General features: G+C 36.8%; 3 protein-coding genes across 3 annotated transcripts; all 3 read left to right on the top strand.

The window, feature by feature from the left end:
- Positions 1-708: 708 nt before the first annotated feature.
- LOC114519313 (beta-1 adrenergic receptor-like) lies at positions 709-8,255 on the top strand. Its single transcript, XM_028539430.1, has 4 exons — positions 709-1,922; positions 5,722-5,856; positions 6,476-6,575; positions 6,944-8,255. The coding sequence occupies exon 4, from the start codon at positions 7,035-7,037 to the stop codon at positions 8,025-8,027; it is 993 nt and encodes a 330-aa protein (XP_028395231.1). The 5' UTR covers positions 709-1,922; positions 5,722-5,856; positions 6,476-6,575; positions 6,944-7,034; the 3' UTR covers positions 8,028-8,255.
- A 517-nt stretch (positions 8,256-8,772) lies between these two features.
- LOC114519479 (F-box only protein 30-like) lies at positions 8,773-11,070 on the top strand. The gene is made up of 2 exons (XM_028539619.1): positions 8,773-10,009; positions 10,217-11,070. Exons 1-2 carry the CDS (start codon positions 8,840-8,842, stop codon positions 10,382-10,384), a joined length of 1,338 nt encoding a protein of 445 aa, XP_028395420.1. The 5' UTR covers positions 8,773-8,839; the 3' UTR covers positions 10,385-11,070.
- Positions 11,071-11,197: 127 nt separating this feature from the next.
- Positions 11,198-16,518, top strand: LOC114519480 (arf-GAP with dual PH domain-containing protein 1-like). Its single transcript, XM_028539620.1, has 9 exons — positions 11,198-11,490; positions 11,588-11,721; positions 12,537-12,628; positions 13,427-13,622; positions 14,089-14,235; positions 14,328-14,474; positions 14,775-14,846; positions 15,454-15,676; positions 15,815-16,518. Exons 1-9 carry the CDS (start codon positions 11,409-11,411, stop codon positions 15,901-15,903), a joined length of 1,182 nt encoding a protein of 393 aa, XP_028395421.1. The 5' UTR covers positions 11,198-11,408; the 3' UTR covers positions 15,904-16,518.
- The last annotated feature ends 1,742 nt before the right edge of the window (positions 16,519-18,260 follow it).

Genomic DNA, 18,260 nt, shown 5'->3' on the forward strand with positions numbered 1-18,260 from the left:
AACCGCCGATAAAACTAATGAGTTCTTCAAAGCTCCGTTGAAACGATGGCTTTCGATAATGCGTGAAAATTAGCAACGATAAGCCAAAATATTTGGTTTGTGTTGTTCGTAATTATTCATAAGCTGTGTATGTCCTTCACTGCACTGTTCCTGTGGAATCTAGTTACAAGTTGAAAACAGTTTTCGTTCAAAGTTGGCCGCATCGTGATTACGTTTAGAGGTACGCATAATTTTGGTTTTTTGTCTTATTGATTGATTAGTTGTACCTTTTTCTTCTCCTGTCTCAAGACGCCCGCTGTTTGATATATACATCTCAATTTATTTCCATATATACATACTCTCATTAATATTGGATTAAGACTGATAAATTGTACTCATAACAATACAAAGTAGTGTATAGTGCACATAATTTCAAGTATTGGCTGGAATAGGAGAAGGCAAATTGATTGTAGGTAAGTTTCAGAGTTCATTGTATAATTCCTGTATTTTTTACTTCATTCTTTTTCAAATATAAATCGTCCACCCTTTTCATATTTAAAGATTTTGAAAGCCCTTCTTGATTACTTTTTTTCAATGTCTCCTATTTGATTACTTAAAAAAGTACAATTTGTCTCATTTTCACGGCGTAAAGGCTAAAGCTTTGTCCCATTTATTGATACCCATGTATAGTCGTATTTGTCTCAAAAACGTATTCAGATATTATGTTCTAAAATCATGGCCCGTTTTCGTCTAGTATTTTTATTCTTTGTATACATTTAAATAGACTTTAGCTATAGCGTGCGTTTTGTGTTTACAAAATGATTACAAGACCGTCGAGAATAACATCGCATTGTTCGCTTCGACTTTACCTTATAGTAATTTTCAGCTGCCTAAAAATTTGTCTATATTGTCTTACTGAATAAATTATAACATACACCAGACTGATAATTTTTGTTCGTGTTTCAAAGCTTCGATATCTTTGCGTGAAAATTATGAACATTCAAGTAGAAAAAATGGTAAAAAGAAAGCTTCATGAATGTAACAAACATAGGAAGCAGCCTTAATCATCCCTTTTTTTAAAGACGTCCATTTGGCATTGTAGGCTAATGCCTATATTGATAATAGGAATGATATTTGCATAAAAGCTGCCTGCTCAAAAAACTAAATATAGATTTCCTATAAAAATATATAATATTAAAGAAAAACGGAATGTTAATGAATATTGCCTATCCTAGTGGGCAGTTTACAATGTCTAAGCGATTGTCCCTTCATTTTTTAACACAATTTGCAGTATCTGACCTTTTATATCAATCATCACTTGAATCGGTATAAATGCAATATATGTCATCCAAGCCTTCGTGTATGTTATTCACCCCATTTTACCTCCTTGATATTTTTATTCCTGTGTACACAATTTCAGCTAAAAATAAGGCATGCATCAGCATTACACATATCTCCATTACCAAGTTAATACTTAATAGTAATACGCGTAATTTACGGGTATGGCAATTTGTTTCCCAACGGGCGGCCACGAAAGTCTACGGTGACAGTTTAACTTCAACCGATCGAGATTCTCGTCTCGAATTCTCGGCCTTTTTCGAAATGAAAACAAACATCTATATCGAATATAGTAAACGAAAAATGTAAATAATGATGTCACAAAGCTCTAATATATTCTTCCATAAAATTTGCCACATTTTTCTGTCTCATCCCAATTCTAAATGATTTCAATTAAAAACGATGAAAATAGCAGGGCGCCTATGGCGTAATCTACGGTCGAATGAAGCCGTCTGATGTCTACCGACTTCGCTATGAATAGTAATGTGAAAGGCATAATATGCCAAACGTTCTCGCCTTTAGTCTAAATTAAGCTCTTTCATGTTGTAGGCGTTGTTAAAGTTGAACGTTTTTTGGGCTGGTGTTCTTCGAGTCAGTGATCCTAGGTAGGTAGTCTGATATTATTACTAGGCTATATTTAGGATAATATTTAGGTCAATATCAATGTTTCAGGACGCGTTGTAGAGGCCAGCAGATGGTGTTCGGACATACTAAATGACGAATAACAAATAAAGTTAATAAAAACAATGTGTTTGACAACTCACCGTGCAAATTGGTCGAAAAAAACTGCCCTTGTTCATTTCCTGTGCCGTAAATTTTTTTATGCCAGGAAGCTGGCTTCGTGTATAACTCTCAATAGCTTTGTTATTTATTCGTGTATAACTCTCAATAGCTTTGTTATTTATTCTTTTACTTGATTGGGAAGGCCTGAACTTTTACGCCTTATTTATGCTGAAGAATAAAATTGGATTCCCACCGTTTTCCCCGAATTTATACGTCTCACCATCAATATAAAGCAGCTTGGATCGCGCATTCAGTAAAGTTAAGAATTTGGAGCGCCAATATGGCAACTATCTCTCGTTTTCAGTGCTCTTTCTTGCACATCGACTGTAGACACACGCTAATGTTTGAAGAAGCGAATACGATAAATATGATTCAAGTGAATATTGCAGCGAGTGCATTTAAAATTTTGGCTTCTGGACGACTGAAATGCGTAATCCTTTCTGGTCATCTTGAGGAACTGGGACCCACATTAAATTCGTATTTTGGCGGCAAAATATTCAAACTTTTTTCAATGCTACATAGTCTATAGATATATGATATGGAATAGCCGCCATCTTGATGCTCCAGATTCGGCGCTCTGATTGGCCAGATATGCCACTGAACTATATATGGTCCAGTCAAAACACAAAATCCAGGTTTATTTATATCGATGAGAGCAGCATCAGCAACATGTTGTAATTAACAAAATTCGATTGTCCTGAAACATGATTTTCCCGAAAAGTTTAATTTTTAGACTATAAAACTTTTAGCTGTAGTAATGCTTAACTTCGAGCTTAACTTAATGCACTGTTTGTTACTATACGACAAAACTTGTTTAGCGACAGCTAGCAGGGTAATGTAAGTTGATCACTTGGTTATGTTTTTAAAATAATTTGCATCGCGAATTATCGGCGTTAAAGTTTGCCCGCGTGTGGCGTCAAAATTATTCACTTTGTTTGTGATTTAGTCTTTAGTTCTGATTCAGTTACTTCAGTGATATGTGAAACAGAAGTTTCTAATTTGATGTAAACTCTTACAATGGCAATATACTTTATATATATATATATATATATATATATATATATAATATAATATATATTATAATATATATATATATATATATATATATATATATTGTTAAAAAGTCAAAGAGCGTAATAAATTTTCTGTTTGCAACGCAGACAAGTGGAAAAACAACGAAATTTTATTCTCGATTTCATTTATAGCGTACCAGGCGATAGAATTGGCTGTTTTCACACTAGACGCATAATGCGTCTTCAATATTTTTTGTCTATTACAAAGGCGGGACAACTAATCAGACGAATAAGTCGTTGGAAACACGCGCGAATAGATTACATTAGAATTTCTCGTTTATTTTATCACTGTCTCACTTTCCAGAATTATTCGTCTGACGCATTATCCGGGCAGACGCATTATCCGTCTAGACGAACTATCGTTGGTTATGCGTCTCTGAGACGAAAAACTGAACATTATACGTTTGGACGTATTATGCGTCTGTTGTTCTCTTTATACTAGAAAAGACGCATGCGTCCAGACGCATTATGCGTCTCTAGTGTGAAAACGGCCAATGACTAAAGATTTGAATGGCCGATCAAGATAAAAGCACAATATTTCCACATGCGTTTTTTCAATAAAAAAAATTGTTCCCCGCAATTCTTTTTTGTGTTCCGAGGAATATGCATAGCCTAGTGTTGCGGGATTCTCACAGATAATTGAATCTTTACGTGCAAAAAAAGTGACCAAAATGACAAAGGTTGTGGAAAAGGTTGTGTTTTTTGCATTGAATTTTAATCAACTTAGGCAAAATGATTGCCTTAAAACTGACGCGAGGTTTAGTTCAATCTTTATTGCATATCTTGAGTAAGATTATGAAGAGTAAGATTTAGAATCGTAACGAAAAACACGCGTGCATAAGTTGTTATTGAATAGCCCAGCAGTGCTCGCGACTTTGAAAACCACAATCAAAGCAGACTTGGAGTCGCTGACGAAGAGTTGAATGCAGTTGAATGCATGACATTCAATCCGCGTGCATATATACAAACCTTCAAAACTCACTCACGCGCAGGAAGAAAGGAGAAAACATAAAGTTATACTGCTATGCATATGCGGCCTATATATATCAATGATGGCTCATAACAGGGCTTTGCGTTAATGGTCGGAAAATTTGCAAAAATTTTGAATAAATTTTGAACAAATTAAGCCGCAGCTGGACTACCTATTGAGTGAGAAAAGATGGCGTCACTTAAATAACAAAGATTTTGCGAAAAATTTCTTGGTTTCGCAAAAAAATGCAGCGTAATTTTAAGGTTAGAAGTTTGATAATTTCATATGTAAATAATGTGAGGTTTTGCATTGAATTTTAATTAAATCTATGTGCCACGGACACGGGCCATAAAACGGGGAAGTAGAAGGTAGCTATATATGACGATTATAAAACTATATTGATTTGTAGGAAGCGAAACTAGATTTCTTGTGGGCTAGCCCCCTGAGAAGCTCTTTTTTCTGATGGCGATATACACCACTAATCGTCACAGCTAGGTCTAATATTGATCCGTATAATTCCGCCATCATAAGTAACTCGTATATGCTTAGTTTAATTTTCAATTTGAGGAAATTTATGCAATATGGCTCTAACAAAGCTAGAATTACTATCGTAAATTTAAGAAATTAATTTGACACTCGAACGGTTTTATATTTTCGACCACAATATTTTGGGCCTATATCGATCGGTGCTTGAAAACAATTTTTATATTGATTACTAGTGAAGACTCATGTCAAGAAAACTTAGAAGAACAGCTAGCAAATTCTCACGACATATACTGCCAGCACGGATTGTTTTTGATTTATTGTTAAAATGTAAAAAGGTGGACAAAATATCTCAAGTTTTCGCCCATTCATCAAGCTTTTGCTTGAGTGTTTAAATAATTAAGTCAGTTTCCCAAATCTACGGTTTCTAATTATTGAAGAAATGTACATCAAAGAAGATTACTGCGGGATTTATCTTCATGTCTGTTTCTTTATCTTTTTGAATATTTAGTATTTATGCTATGAGTTCAAGAGGGCAGATGGAAAATGAAATAAAATCAAAATAAATATGTCCTTGCACGAATATAAAACATCCTATTTTGAACCCTAACAGAAGCGGTTCAAAAGTAGCTGTAGGATATAGATTTAGGGATAGAAACTTATATAATCTATGTGACAAGTTGTCAGTTCGCTGCTTTGTGCGTGATACATTTCAGAACATCGGGTGTTGAAGATTTGATACTTTTCACAATCGTAAATCGCGAAAGCTATTGCAACCTTCACAAATGATACACTTCACAATTCAGATGTGTCAAAACTGTCGCATTAAATGTTCCTAACGTGTCGCTCTTCGCCGTTCAATTATTGTAATTAAGCTGAAGATAAGTTTTGATAAATGCAATTCTGTTGTTGTCCATTTAATTAATATGTGTTTGCTTGACAATTTAACCCGATCAGCTGCGTATTGTTGAAACTGGTCAGCTGAATGCCATATTTCACCCACTTGAAGTCATATCAATGTGTTTGTTCTTCTCATTCCAAATAGCAATGTAATTAGAAATTCGTCAGGCTTACGTTGACAAAAACACTTTGCAGGAAAGCGTGCCCAACCAGTGATTTGGCCGGGTCAAGTTTGTTCGCAGTCGTAAAATAGGGTGTTTGAACTCGCGTTCAGATGATGAAGAAGGCGCTTATATGATCTGGAAAACACGCGTTGGCTTTTCCTCAAAAGTAAGTCGACAAGGTACTCTAGACACTAAAAACCTTATAATCATGCTTTTGATTTTTCCTGATGTTAATTTTATGCCGAGATCAGTTCATTATCACATGTCTCAACAAAAAAAATTCAAATTTCAGCCGATTCAACGCAGTGGGTAGAAATGAAATTGTCAAAGAGCCCATGTGTTGGTTTGAACTTTTCTTATCGATTGTTCTGGATCTATTTTTACATGTTTTTTAACGCCCAAATATATCATTTTCTCGTGTGTTTCCCTGTTTAGACTGTCGTCAGCCCACAGATATGACGTGTAAATTCGTGTTTTGCAAACAAATTATTGATTGGAATGAAATATTTATTGTTCCTCCTTTGTTAATAATTTGATGACCAGAATTTCGCACTGGCGGCAAGTTGCCAAAAAAGTTGTCCTTTTTCAGGCTTAGCAGCGATTTTTCATTTGATGGTATTTTCAACAAGATCAACACAGTGTTGATTTCACTGGCTACACGGCCATTGTTATTCTATGCAGGTGTGATACCCAGCAACGCATGTTGCGAGGGGAGAAACTATTTACTTGCGCCGGCCAACGGGAACTCGTACGCTTATCTTCCTAACTTCCATTTCTCTCCGTAGGTCCGAGGATAAAACGTCTTGAAATTATTTTCAATCACTCGTTGGAACATTCAGCATTCCGTAAAGATATCAGCCGGAACAAGGGAATATTTAAGCAAAGGTAACGTTTTGTTAAGGTGATTCAAGGGTATACGTTGCTTCACCGTTTCGTTCAAATATATGGTGAAGTATGTTTATTAAGTCGGCAGAATTGGGATATATCATAAGTCCTAGTTTATTTGTCCGTTTTCAGTTTGAGCATGCAAGTTAGTAAGTTACGACGTAATAATTCGGGCAAAGAAAGGTAGTAATATAATAGTACTTTCTTTTGTTAATACAAAATGGTAAATAATTCGTCAGTTGAATGTTTTTTCAGGCATGATCTTACCAAATAAATAAATAAATAGATCAATCAGGAAACGTCTGACGGATTGTAGATTTTATCACATGACCGGATTTTATAATTCATGTGTTTGTTCTTCATTATAGGGCACTCCAGCTTATCTCAGCCAGCTCTTGTGAAACACCCACTTGTATCCCTCGGGGTAAGCAGCGACATCTCCCCCCCGTCCCGCTGAGAATGTTCAACAACACAACATCTCTTCTGGGACCCAGTCCGCAGCTGCCAAGCACATTATTTCGTGTCGTCTTTTGGTGCGGCCTCGGAGTTGTCGAAGCCTTCTCGTTGCTAGGCAACGCGATAATAATATACATCATAATTACACATAAGAACTTGCATACAAACACCAACTGGTTTCTCCTGTCTCTGGCTATCAACGATCTTGGGGTACCTCTGTTTATAATTCCATCCCACTTACTCTGCACTGAAACGGGATTATCTTGCAACATCGATGTTATTACAGCGTTGTATAATTTTGTCCTGTTTGCATCCGTGTTGAACCTTTGCGCATGTACCACGGAACGCTACATCGCTATATTGCACCCGTTTAAGTACATTCACCTTGTGAATCAGAAACGCGTGATCGGAGTACTTATAAAGATTTGGTCACTCCCATTACCCCTATCGATCCTACCTGTGATCCTTATTCCCAACCCGAAGCCCGGAGAGCCGACGCAGCTGGTAAACCGGATTTACTGGTTAACGCAAGTGATGCTGTTTATGATAATTCCCAGTGCTGTGATGATGGCCGCGTTTTGGCGGATTCATCGAGTCGCGACGTGGCACGCGAATCAAATCCGAAGACTGAGTCTAGTCCCAGAGGAGGATGCCCACGGTGGGCGACAGAAACTAGTCCTCGAAGCGAAATCGACCTTGAAAGTCTACGGTGTGGTCGTATTAGTGTTTACTCTGGGCTGGCTGCTGTCCGCTTACAGAATGATTAAGACGAAATTTCTATTGCATCATGTGCCAATTGAGGTGGATTACATCTCAAGATTTTTGCTGGTTTCAAACGCCTCCATAAACCCCTATATTTACGGGCTGCAAAAGTCTGACATTAAGAAAGAGTTTTTGACAGTTTTGAGAAAAAGGCACCTGCATCAGCCAAATTCTAGTGCAAGTAATGCAAATAGTGGTAATGAGTTTTTGAGAAATGATGCTGACGCTGTTTGATTTACAATGTCACTGAAGCTACTAAGAACATTGGCACTCGTGTTGAGACAGGTATCCACACGGGTAGCCAAACAAACGGAAGCATAAATATTTTCTAGCCATTTTATTGAAGGTGGATGCTGAAGACGGTCTCCTAAGGTCACCTAGGCATGTTTTCCGAAGGTAGTTAACTATTTAATCCTTTTATATCAGCAAATCAGGAATTTGTAAATATTTCTGTATAAAATTCGTTCCGATTTCCTCAAGGAACTTTATGTCATGTTTATGTGTTTTTTCTTTGTGCATCAAGCTAGCCGAGGTGGGAAGTCAGCATAGACTAGAATGTTGTTTTCCCGCCTTTTCCGTGATAGGTGAGTATAGTGTGAGAGTTCGAGTGTCAGAGTTTAGAGCCTGTCGGGGGAGGTGTGTATTCTATCATGTTGCATCTTATCCCCCCCTGGAAACAGGGCAAGCATAGATTATTTGATTAAATTCAATTTCAACGCATTTCCTTATTACGGCCTAACAACCGGTTATCAAATGAATTTTTAATCTTTAATCTTTATTTGCACTGAAGATGGTTCTCTAAGCACTATAGATACGGCGAACCAAAAGGTGAAAGGGGGGTGAAAAATAGAATAGCCGCCATATAGTATATATATAGCCCAGCGGCGAGCACTTGAAATGGCGCGATTGCGAATGGCGCGAACATTTGACCGCCGTGTAACCTGGGAACTAGACTTGTCTTGTCTGTCATTAATGGGGTATTTAAAAGGCAGAGAGATGGCCTTTTATAATTTATATATCTTGCTGTGTTTTATAATATTTCAACTATGAGCGCTCACGAACATTGTCATAACTGTTTCTCACGGTGCTGTACAGAAACAGAATGTCCTATGGTTGTTTGCCAATTTAATTGCGGTCAAAAATTTCACGAGTGTAAGTCGTTAGATCATGGTTATATATGTCAAAATAAAAAGGTACCTTGTATTAACGTTTATTACGGCTGTCCAATGGTTCTAGCACGTTCACAGCTGGCCTCTCACATCCAAAATTGTCCGGCAAGTGTTGTACACTGCACATACGAGTGGGTTAGGAAACCAGTGTACTCTCAGGAACGATTAAGATGGGTTCCATTCGAACAACCGAATCCTGTGCTGGTAGAAGGATATTTGGATGTGGAACTGGCGTTGCATGATCAAAAGGTTGTTAACAAAATGGTCCAAGTGCAATACAAGCAAGGCGTTGCACGAAAAAGATCAGAATGCCATGATTCAAGTTTAAAGTTGTCCTACGAAAGGGCCAAGTCTTTTCGAGATGAGGTAAAAAGTGCAGAGATTGTCGCAAATGATCTCCCAATAACTACACTGGACTTGGTGGAACGTAAAAAATTGGTAGACAATAGTATATCTTCACCAGAAAGTGATAGTGACAATTGTTCCATGTCCGCTGATGTAGATATACCAGAATGCCCAGCTTTACCAGACACACGGTTGGGATTAGGTCTAAATGTTAATATAGAGATGTTTCCAAAATTTGGACGGCATAGTTACCCTTATATGATTCCCTGTGGCCAGGTCCTACAGAGACGAGAGTACCCAGCACATTTTAAGAATGTCCACAATGATGTTCACAACGGGTTAGGTTGGATTGAGCGTCGATGTCCGATGGCTCAGTATGGTTGTCGCTATGTTGACCATCCACTTTTACCATCCTCGCAAAATGGCAGCGTTGTGTTTAATCAAATCCTAGGTATTGTTGGTGTTCGGCTCTTGAAGACCACAGAGAGTGAGGGCGATTGTTATCTTTTGTGTCTACCATCTGAATTGCTTGAAGAGATTTGCAAATGGCTTGACGGATTCAGTTTGAATAATTTAATGCAGACATGTAGGACATTACACAATAATTTAAAAGGTTTGTTGAAAAAACAGGGTGTGGTCACAATGCAGTGGAGGAAACGGATTTATGAAGATGGATCAGCCTCGTGGACGTTTGGTAAAAAAGTAAGTTTATTACATAAATAATTTGATGAAAAATAGAAGAACCTGAAGAAGAGTTTATATCAATAAGTTTGATTGTTAAGTGATCAATTATAGTACGGAGAACTGCTTGTGCTTTCTAGAATTTTTTGTTCTGACTTCTGAGAAGTTGTTTTTGAGTTGAAAAGACCTTTTTTGTCTGAAACTCTTATTTGCCTTGTTCCCTTTTAGGCATGGCTGTTCTCAAAAGCTTCCTCAGAAATCAAAAAGTGGGTATTTTCAGAGTCTCCAGGGCTTGCTGCACATTTTGAAAAATGTCCTTATTTCGAGAAATATTTGGCAAAAGAACCCTTCCAGTATGTTCCTAATCACCCAAGTGTTCACGGTCCGGAAACTTAAGATGTTCCATAGCTTAATTTGGACAACATGATGATATAATAATCCATGCTTTGTGAAGTAACATAAAGTATTTCAGTTTGTTCAAGATTTTCATTGTGAAAAATGGTTCTGATCGAGGCTTGTTGTATAAAGCAGGAAACTGAGTTTGCATAGTTCACACTGTTAATGATGCAGGATTGTGATTGGCCAATTCTACCTTAATTCAGTTAATTGTCCTTTTCAATTTTACAACTGAGTCAACTGACCCCTGTAGTTTGTTTTGAAATTAGGCTAAGGTCAAGATATTCGTCTTCCTGTTTGCCAAATGCATTAAAGACAATAATTGATAATAGTTAATCAGTTCTGGATGCTTATTGTTAATGCATTTTGCTTTCTAGAAAGACAGTCTTCTGGTAGATATCTATTGGTTGGTAGTTTCAATATATTTTTAGTCATTTTAGTTTTCTAAATTAAATGCACACCAATTATCAAGGAATTTTCCCGGAATATTTTTTTATACTGTCAGACAGTTTTATTGTTTTGGTTTCAAAACAATCACGAACATAAAAGTGAAAAAGACGAAAATATCCGGGCAGAATACTAGGCGATTAAAAATGATCAAATTTGTGAAATATAATTGATATCATTCTGCGATATTTGTTGAGTAAAGTAGCAGATAAAGTACGTTAAACTTGCTTTGTAGAACAAACAAAGAAACGTCCATTGACCAATGATTTTTGTCTCTTTATCCGTGGTATCAAATTTCCTGTCGACAAGGAAATACTTTACATATTTGTGGTATATTATATATTACGATGGTAAATCGAGAATAATACTGCAACAAGATAGAACACGTATCTGTGTGTGTACAAAATTGAGTTAAATTTGTTTGCGAAACCTATAGTGCGCTGTTTATTCTCTGGGCTGTGTGTTGAAAGAGTTGTTTGCAATTCGGCATGATGCTTTGGTGAAAGAAACTCTAACTAGAATTTAGTTTAAGCTGCTACAAGCCAGCTTGGACTCTACGCAAGACGGCATCCTTGTCATGACCGAGGAGAACCGAAAAGCTCTTTTTGAGCTGCGGAATATCCCAACAAACAATGTTTGTGCTGATTGCAAGACAGCAGGTTTGTATTTCTATGATATTGTAATATTTTGGCCTCGTTTTTAACGCTTTTCCGGTCGCGAAGAACACTGAATTTTTTCCATTTCTTCCGGGTTTAGAACCAGAATGGGCCTCCGCAAATTTGGGGATATTTGTCTGCATAAAATGCAGCGGTGTTCATCGATGTTTGGGAACAAATTATTCTGTAGTCAAGAGTTTAATTCTTGATTCTTGGACAGATGAGAAATTACGTGTAAGTTTGCTCTGTACTTTGACTCTTGGCGGCACACATCGCATGACCTCGTAAAATATCGTTTATTGGGTACTTAGTAAATGTACAAAATATCCGTGAATCAATGCCCTTAGAACTTTACTTTCTTCAAAGGGAAACAGTTTGTTGCAATTGTATTTTAATACTAAACAATTAGAATACCCGGTATAACAATTATGCTAAAAGGGCATGAATTTGGTGTGTAAAATCGTTTAACTATGGCAAGATCTATTTTTTCTTCGACGAGAAATTAGGTAATGTGATATTACCAACACAGTTGATCAATTACGGGCTTGGCTCACGAAAATCCATTTCCTATATTTGATTTACTTAAGTAAACATTTTCAAGATCTCAAAACAGCCATGAAAGCGTAGATATTGTTTTTTCATAGAATTATAGTCGTTTAGATAGTAATGTAAAGGTAGATTAATAAGTTAACAAGATGGGACAGATTTTAAGGGGGTCAAAGAATGAAATATCACAACACATTCATACATTTCTGGCATTTCGACATATTAAATCTGTTCACAACAGTTGTGTAAGTAAAGACAAAATGCAAGCCAAGCCTGAGTCTGATTTGATTTTTTCCTAGTTTTGACTAGTGTATTCCAAGTTTTATTTAAAGAAATGCAAATACTGAATAGTGAAATAGCCTACACATGTAGTTTAGACACAATTGCACAAACCAGCCACGCTGTCATGACATTTGTTTGAAGTAGCCTTTATATTTAACCAGGCAACGTAAATATGTATGCAGTTTCCTAGACCGTATTTATATTTCCTGTTTGCTTTTTAGAGCATGATAGAGAAAGGTAATGAATTTTCCAATAAAATCTGGGAAAAGCAAGTCCCAGTGTGCTACAGAAGACCTTCCAAAGACTCTCCACAGTAAGTTAATTGTATTTTTTTGTGAAATGATGAGTAAACAGTGGATTACCATGCTGCCCCTTGGTAATCTGTTGTAGCATTAGACCATAATCTCCCTTGTATCCTTGATACTGCTATTTTAAGCTTGAATTTTGGATTAGGGATTAAATGGTTTACAAAATGACAAAAGAGATGCGAATTACTAGACATATGCAAAAAAAAATAAAGGACCTTCTACATTATAAGTTACCAACAACGTTTTCCTAGCTATGGGTGGGTCCCCTGGGAAATATTGAGGAGATGTTTAAGTATTGCCCACAGCAAACCCATGGACATTTTGAGATATTTTTCAATTCAAGGGCCGTCAAATTAGTGAATGTTCCCTCATTGTTGGGTCCAACCCTTATTGACTTAAGCGTTTCCATCATACCAAAAAATTTTGCAATTTTTTTGGTGCTTTTTAATAATTACATTGCTAATTCTTGTGAATACAGGACATAAAATGGTGATAGACCCCTTTTTACCAATCTGGGCCTTCGGTATTTGTTCTCTGCCAACTCTCCTACACCATTGCATCAGCCTGTCCTACAGGAAAAGAAGCTGGGTCGACATGCTTCACATTGCTGACTTGAAACAAACTTTTTAAACTGTTGTCCAGGACTTTCATTATGCCCTAAATGAAGTGAATGTTTTTTTGCGGTTTTTAGTGTTATGGATTAGGTTGAAATATACTCTGAAAACGTCATCTATGACTTCCATTGTACCTGAAATTAAGTGAATGTTTTTATATGGTCTTTGAAATCTACTTGTTCTCTTTAGTGTTTTGAGAGAGCAATGGATTAGGTCGAAATATGAGAGGATGGAGTTCATTGAAGGGGCACCAACACCCTCGTATTTGATGGGTGAAAAGGAAGGGATACTGTGGAAAAGGGAGAAGGATCAAAATAACTGGAATCAGAGAAAATTCATTCTTTCAACCAAAACAAATTCCTTTGCCTACTACATTAAGACCAGTGTAAGTATGTCTTTGACATTGATCTAGACTGGATATATAACAACCATGCCTCACATAGGCCAATTAAACCAGCATAAATGAACTCCTGGGGCCCAGAACAGAGAAATATGCTATGTTATGGGCTAATTTTGATGGTCACTCAAAATCCTTCCAGGGGATTGTGTGATCATAGGTGACCCAGAAACAATGTTCATTGACATAGTTAAACTAACAACATTGTTTACTGGGTTCCTATGGTTAATCATTTTTACTTGGTCTCTGAAAGTTCATTACACTGGTTGTATTTTTAATTGTTATCTTTGCTGTATTGACTATATTATCACAATTTATCAGAGCTGGGGTTTTAAAATGTGTAGAAATGTACAGTTTCAACTAAAACAGTTCTATTTCAGATCATGGAAAGTTATTGTACAATTGTGTATTATTTACTTCGGACAAACATAGTGAGATTTTAATAACTTTTCAGGATCCACATCCCAAGGACCGTTGGCTGCTCAGTAAGATTAATGCCATCTTTGCTGACGAGAAGACGGACAGACCAAATTGCCTGCAGATTATGAATACAATTGATGGCAAAACGCGCAATTTATTTGTTTCGACTGATACAGGCCAGGTATGGTGTTATCGTGGTCTCAATATTTTACTTATTTTTGGCTGTTCAAGAGAATGTTTACCTTATCTCAACTTTTCTCGTAATTGTTCTAGGAAATTGTCGAATGGTACATGGCCATTCGTTTCGCAAAGCTGAAGATGTTGAAGGAGAGCGATCCTAGTCGTGATGAAAGCGAATTAGCGGAGGAAACAACCAAAGATTTCACCCACGAGGGGAAAGTTTGGAAGAGAGGCCCACGCGTAAGCCATAAAATAATTTTTGTATAAATACAATGGTGACAGGTGATTATCGAAAACGGTGGCCGCCATTAATTGTGGCCGTTGATTGGTCGAGAAACCTCGGATTATTGCGCAATAACCACTAAGCGGTGTTTTTTTTAAAGAATAGCGAAAATTTTTGTCAGACGAAGGAGCTGTAGTGCTGATCATTAAAATACATAGTTAGGACTGCTTTTTCCCGCAGTATCTACCTTTTTACATACGTACGAATTCGTACAAAAATGCGCGGAAAATTAAGTTTCTGCCGCCATTTATTTCTAGGATAGCAAATCCTGGAAAGATCGATGGATGACCGTGGATGGAAGAAGAGTGACTTACTCTAAGGAACCAACGGTATGTGTTCTTTTCTACAAAATAGCCCCACTATTTTTTAATTTGCTGTTGTCAAAAGATGTCCGAAGGCAAAGATATGATATCCATAATATAATAAAATAAAATATAATCCTAACTACAAACACTAAGGGATTAGATTGAGGATTAAATTTGTGGATTCTGGACTTCGGATTATTAACGTTAGAAGAAGAAAATATTATACAGATAATTATTTATCCCAAAAAACCAATATTAATATTACAAACTGTTTTTTACATGGTACGTTGGAAAACTCTGTAATCCAAAAAATTATATCCAAATAATCTGTAATCCTGGATATAATATCCAAATTTTTTACAATCCTATTAAAGTAATCCGTATTAAATCCTGGATGTATCCAAATAATCCACAATAATCCTGGATGTATCCAAATAATCCACAATAATTTTGGATGTATCCAAATAATCCACAATAATCCTGGATGTATCCAAATAATCGACAATCATGGATGATGGATATAGTCATCCAAATAATCCGTTATCCCTATATATCCATTAATCCGTAATCCGTAACCCCCAACATATTTAAGTTCAAGTTATTTATTCCTGATTTGTTTCCCATCGTTCAGGATGCATTCGCAAAAGGGGAGATCGTTTTGGGCACAAAAGATGAAGGATATGAAGTGACGTCAGGTTTCACGGCGAAGCAGCCACCAACTGGATATGGCTTTGAGATTAGCACTCCAAGTCGCGTGTACGAGTTCAGCGCGGCGTCCGAGGAGGAACGGGACGAGTGGACGAAAGTTTTAAATGGCATCATTTCTATGTCTTTAACTCCTGTTGAAAGGAAAGGTTGGTGATTCTTTCCGAAAAAACTGTATAAGAAATTATTTAGCTCTTTAATTGAAAGAAAACTCTTAGCAGCCATTCACCCTCGTACGGTTTTTTGTGTGATTTGTCTTATTATGTCATTTTATCGTCTCAATTTAGCGTTAACTTTGAACATGGATCTTGCAAAACAGAAGTCGCAGGGCAAATCCCTGCCAAGGAAGTTGTCAATCAAAGCAGGGCTGACTTGAGACGGGGGGAGGAACTGAAAGAGGACATAATTATACCCAGGTGATCTGAATACACGGGAAAGGACTGGGACAAGTTGTCAAATATAAATTCATTTCTAAACCTAGTGTCTCTTGAAATATACTACATTTTTCGTTTTAAAATAATGTCAGAGCTAGTGGTGGTAGTGAATAGTTCTCATAACTAAGCGTATAATTACAAAATCTCAGCTAGTTTCATAAGGATGTAGTAGTTGCAGGACCCCACTGAAAAACACTATAAGGTGATGTGGGTATCCTGGTTAAATATAATAATAATGTAAATCATAAATATACTTCAGCAACTAATTAACTCGTTCACACATATCAAAAGAGGAAAATCGCACAATCGCAGCAAAAATCGCAAATGTAAACGGGCCTTAAAGTTATTCGTAAAGACATAACTACCAAAAAAGGTGTAATCCGTTCAGAGTTGCAAAACGAGTTCAACCTTCCTCCGCTAGGATTTCAAGTTTTCAAAACCTTCCTCAAAATGACGTTACGTCACTGAGTCAAGTGAGAACCAGCATGAAAAAATATTTGGTTTTTTGGTACATGCATGTGATCAATTAGAGTGTTCAACTTTGAACCTTCCTCACAAACCTCATTCAAAGCAAACCTTCCTCCGGGTGGCACCCGCGTACCCGCAGCTTTTTTGCAACTCTGAATCCGTTAAATACTAAAAAATGGATTTTTATTGACAACGCTTCTGAGCGCTGATTGGCTATTATGGACAACGCTTCTGAGCGCTGATTGGCTAAGCTAAAAAGCCTAAGATCACCTGGTTGTTGTAGGAATATTTTAAAAATATAATTTTAGTAGATTTTTTGGCGATACCTTTTTAAGAGTCGACCTGCTATATAAGTAATAGATTAAGAATAAACTTTGCATTAAAATATCCATCTTTTCAACCGTATTTTATGTACTTGTTGTTTTCTGAAATTGAAATTCTTATATTTGAAAATGCAGTAGAGAGTTTCAAGAGCTCTGCATTTAGGTATATCGTCATTAACACCTGTCTAACACGGAAAATGCAGTTTCACCACTATATTGTTGCTATTTCAATTCAAAATATGACCATTTTGACCGCTCCGAGGAAGGCGACCATATTCTGACAATGATTAATATCTAGATGTCAACTAAAAGCTCCTTGATTTTGATCACGTTGTATGGTGCTAAATAAACAACGTTATGCTTTGTTTGGGAGCTGTCTACAATTTCCATAGGTGGGGGCTTCGGGTGTTCTCCCCCCTGCTCAGCCCTTCCAGTAAAACAGTGCGGGTAATTTTTTCTAATTATAGGGATTATCTGAACAACCATCTTTAAAGATAAACGTGAGAGAGAAAAGATGAAATAGAAATGTTTTTTAAATTTTTTTAAACACGTTTTGTTCATTGGAGGAGAGCTGCCTCGTTGACTGGACTGCCTATGGTTTGAGCTCAGTTTCGCGGTCAAATTCAAAATGGCGATGGAACAAGAGGAATTTGTGGTTTTCGCTTTTAGTTTTAATCAGAGCACGTTTGCTGTTATTTATATTGTTATTTACTATGTTTACCTGCAAAATCATCTCCAGCTGATCATTAATAGACACCAAGGGCAAAGTAGTGCAGTAAATCTGAGCAATGTGCATTTCAAAATACATTCAAATGCATTTCAGCATTTGGAGACAAGACTTGTTCAACTGGACAGGGTCATTGCCATGGAATTATAGCAGGTGGGTGTCCTAGAGCATATTCCGTATTTAGACCTTCTGCTGTGACCTTGTGCTGTCAAAAATTTAGTCCCATTGCACTACTAGCAGTGAATACTCTCAGCCTAAGGTCACCTTTTTCAATTGAGAGTATATAAACACTCCTCTTGGTCCTGGAGAGGTTTTTGACGTTTGAGTGTTACGAGTGTGTACATTCTCTTAGCATTGTAAACATTTTTGTGAAACGAAACCTTTACCACATTTTAAGATTTTCACTCATACTGGTAAAGGGGGGGGGGGTGGGGGTAGGGGCATGGGGCATGTGAAATAATCTCTATGCATGTGAAAGGATTTAAAATCAGGCATGTGGATTTTTCAGTTTTAATCTGATTGATAGGACTAAGTGCAGTTACTAGCTGATAACTTGTGCATGATTTGAAGGTCATCAGTCATAATTTTTTTTGTAATTTTAGAATTTTTTTTGGTAGAGGTGGGGGCTATGAGGAGGGGGGGAGTATGAAATGCATGTGAAATTAGATTTGGGGGGGGTATGAAATGGATGTGAAATTAGATTTTGGCATACTGCTGGTGAAGTTTATATACCATTTTTAGATACTCTTTTCTGTTACCTGACATTTCCTATTTTCAATTA

The sequence above is a fragment of the Dendronephthya gigantea genome, unplaced genomic scaffold (genome assembly GCF_004324835.1).
Source record: "Dendronephthya gigantea isolate DGI-Jeju-01 unplaced genomic scaffold, DenGig_1.0 000013F, whole genome shotgun sequence".
Classification (NCBI taxonomy): Eukaryota; Metazoa; Cnidaria; class Anthozoa; order Malacalcyonacea; family Nephtheidae; genus Dendronephthya; species Dendronephthya gigantea.

Bases quoted from the DNA above. Each gene is read 5' to 3' on its own strand.
- LOC114519313 (XM_028539430.1), top strand. From the start codon at position 7,035: ATGTTCAACAACACAACATCTCTTCTGGGACCCAGTCCGCAGCTGCCA.
- LOC114519479 (XM_028539619.1), top strand. From the start codon at position 8,840: ATGAGCGCTCACGAACATTGTCATAACTGTTTCTCACGGTGCTGTACA. The intron at 10,010-10,216 runs GTAAGTTTATTA...GTTCCCTTTTAG, and splicing joins CGTGGACGTTTGGTAAAAAA to GCATGGCTGTTCTCAAAAGC.
- LOC114519480 (XM_028539620.1), top strand. From the start codon at position 11,409: ATGACCGAGGAGAACCGAAAAGCTCTTTTTGAGCTGCGGAATATCCCA. The intron at 14,236-14,327 runs GTATGGTGTTAT...TAATTGTTCTAG, and splicing joins TTTCGACTGATACAGGCCAG to GAAATTGTCGAATGGTACAT. The intron at 15,677-15,814 runs GTTGGTGATTCT...GTCTCAATTTAG, and splicing joins AACTCCTGTTGAAAGGAAAG to CGTTAACTTTGAACATGGAT.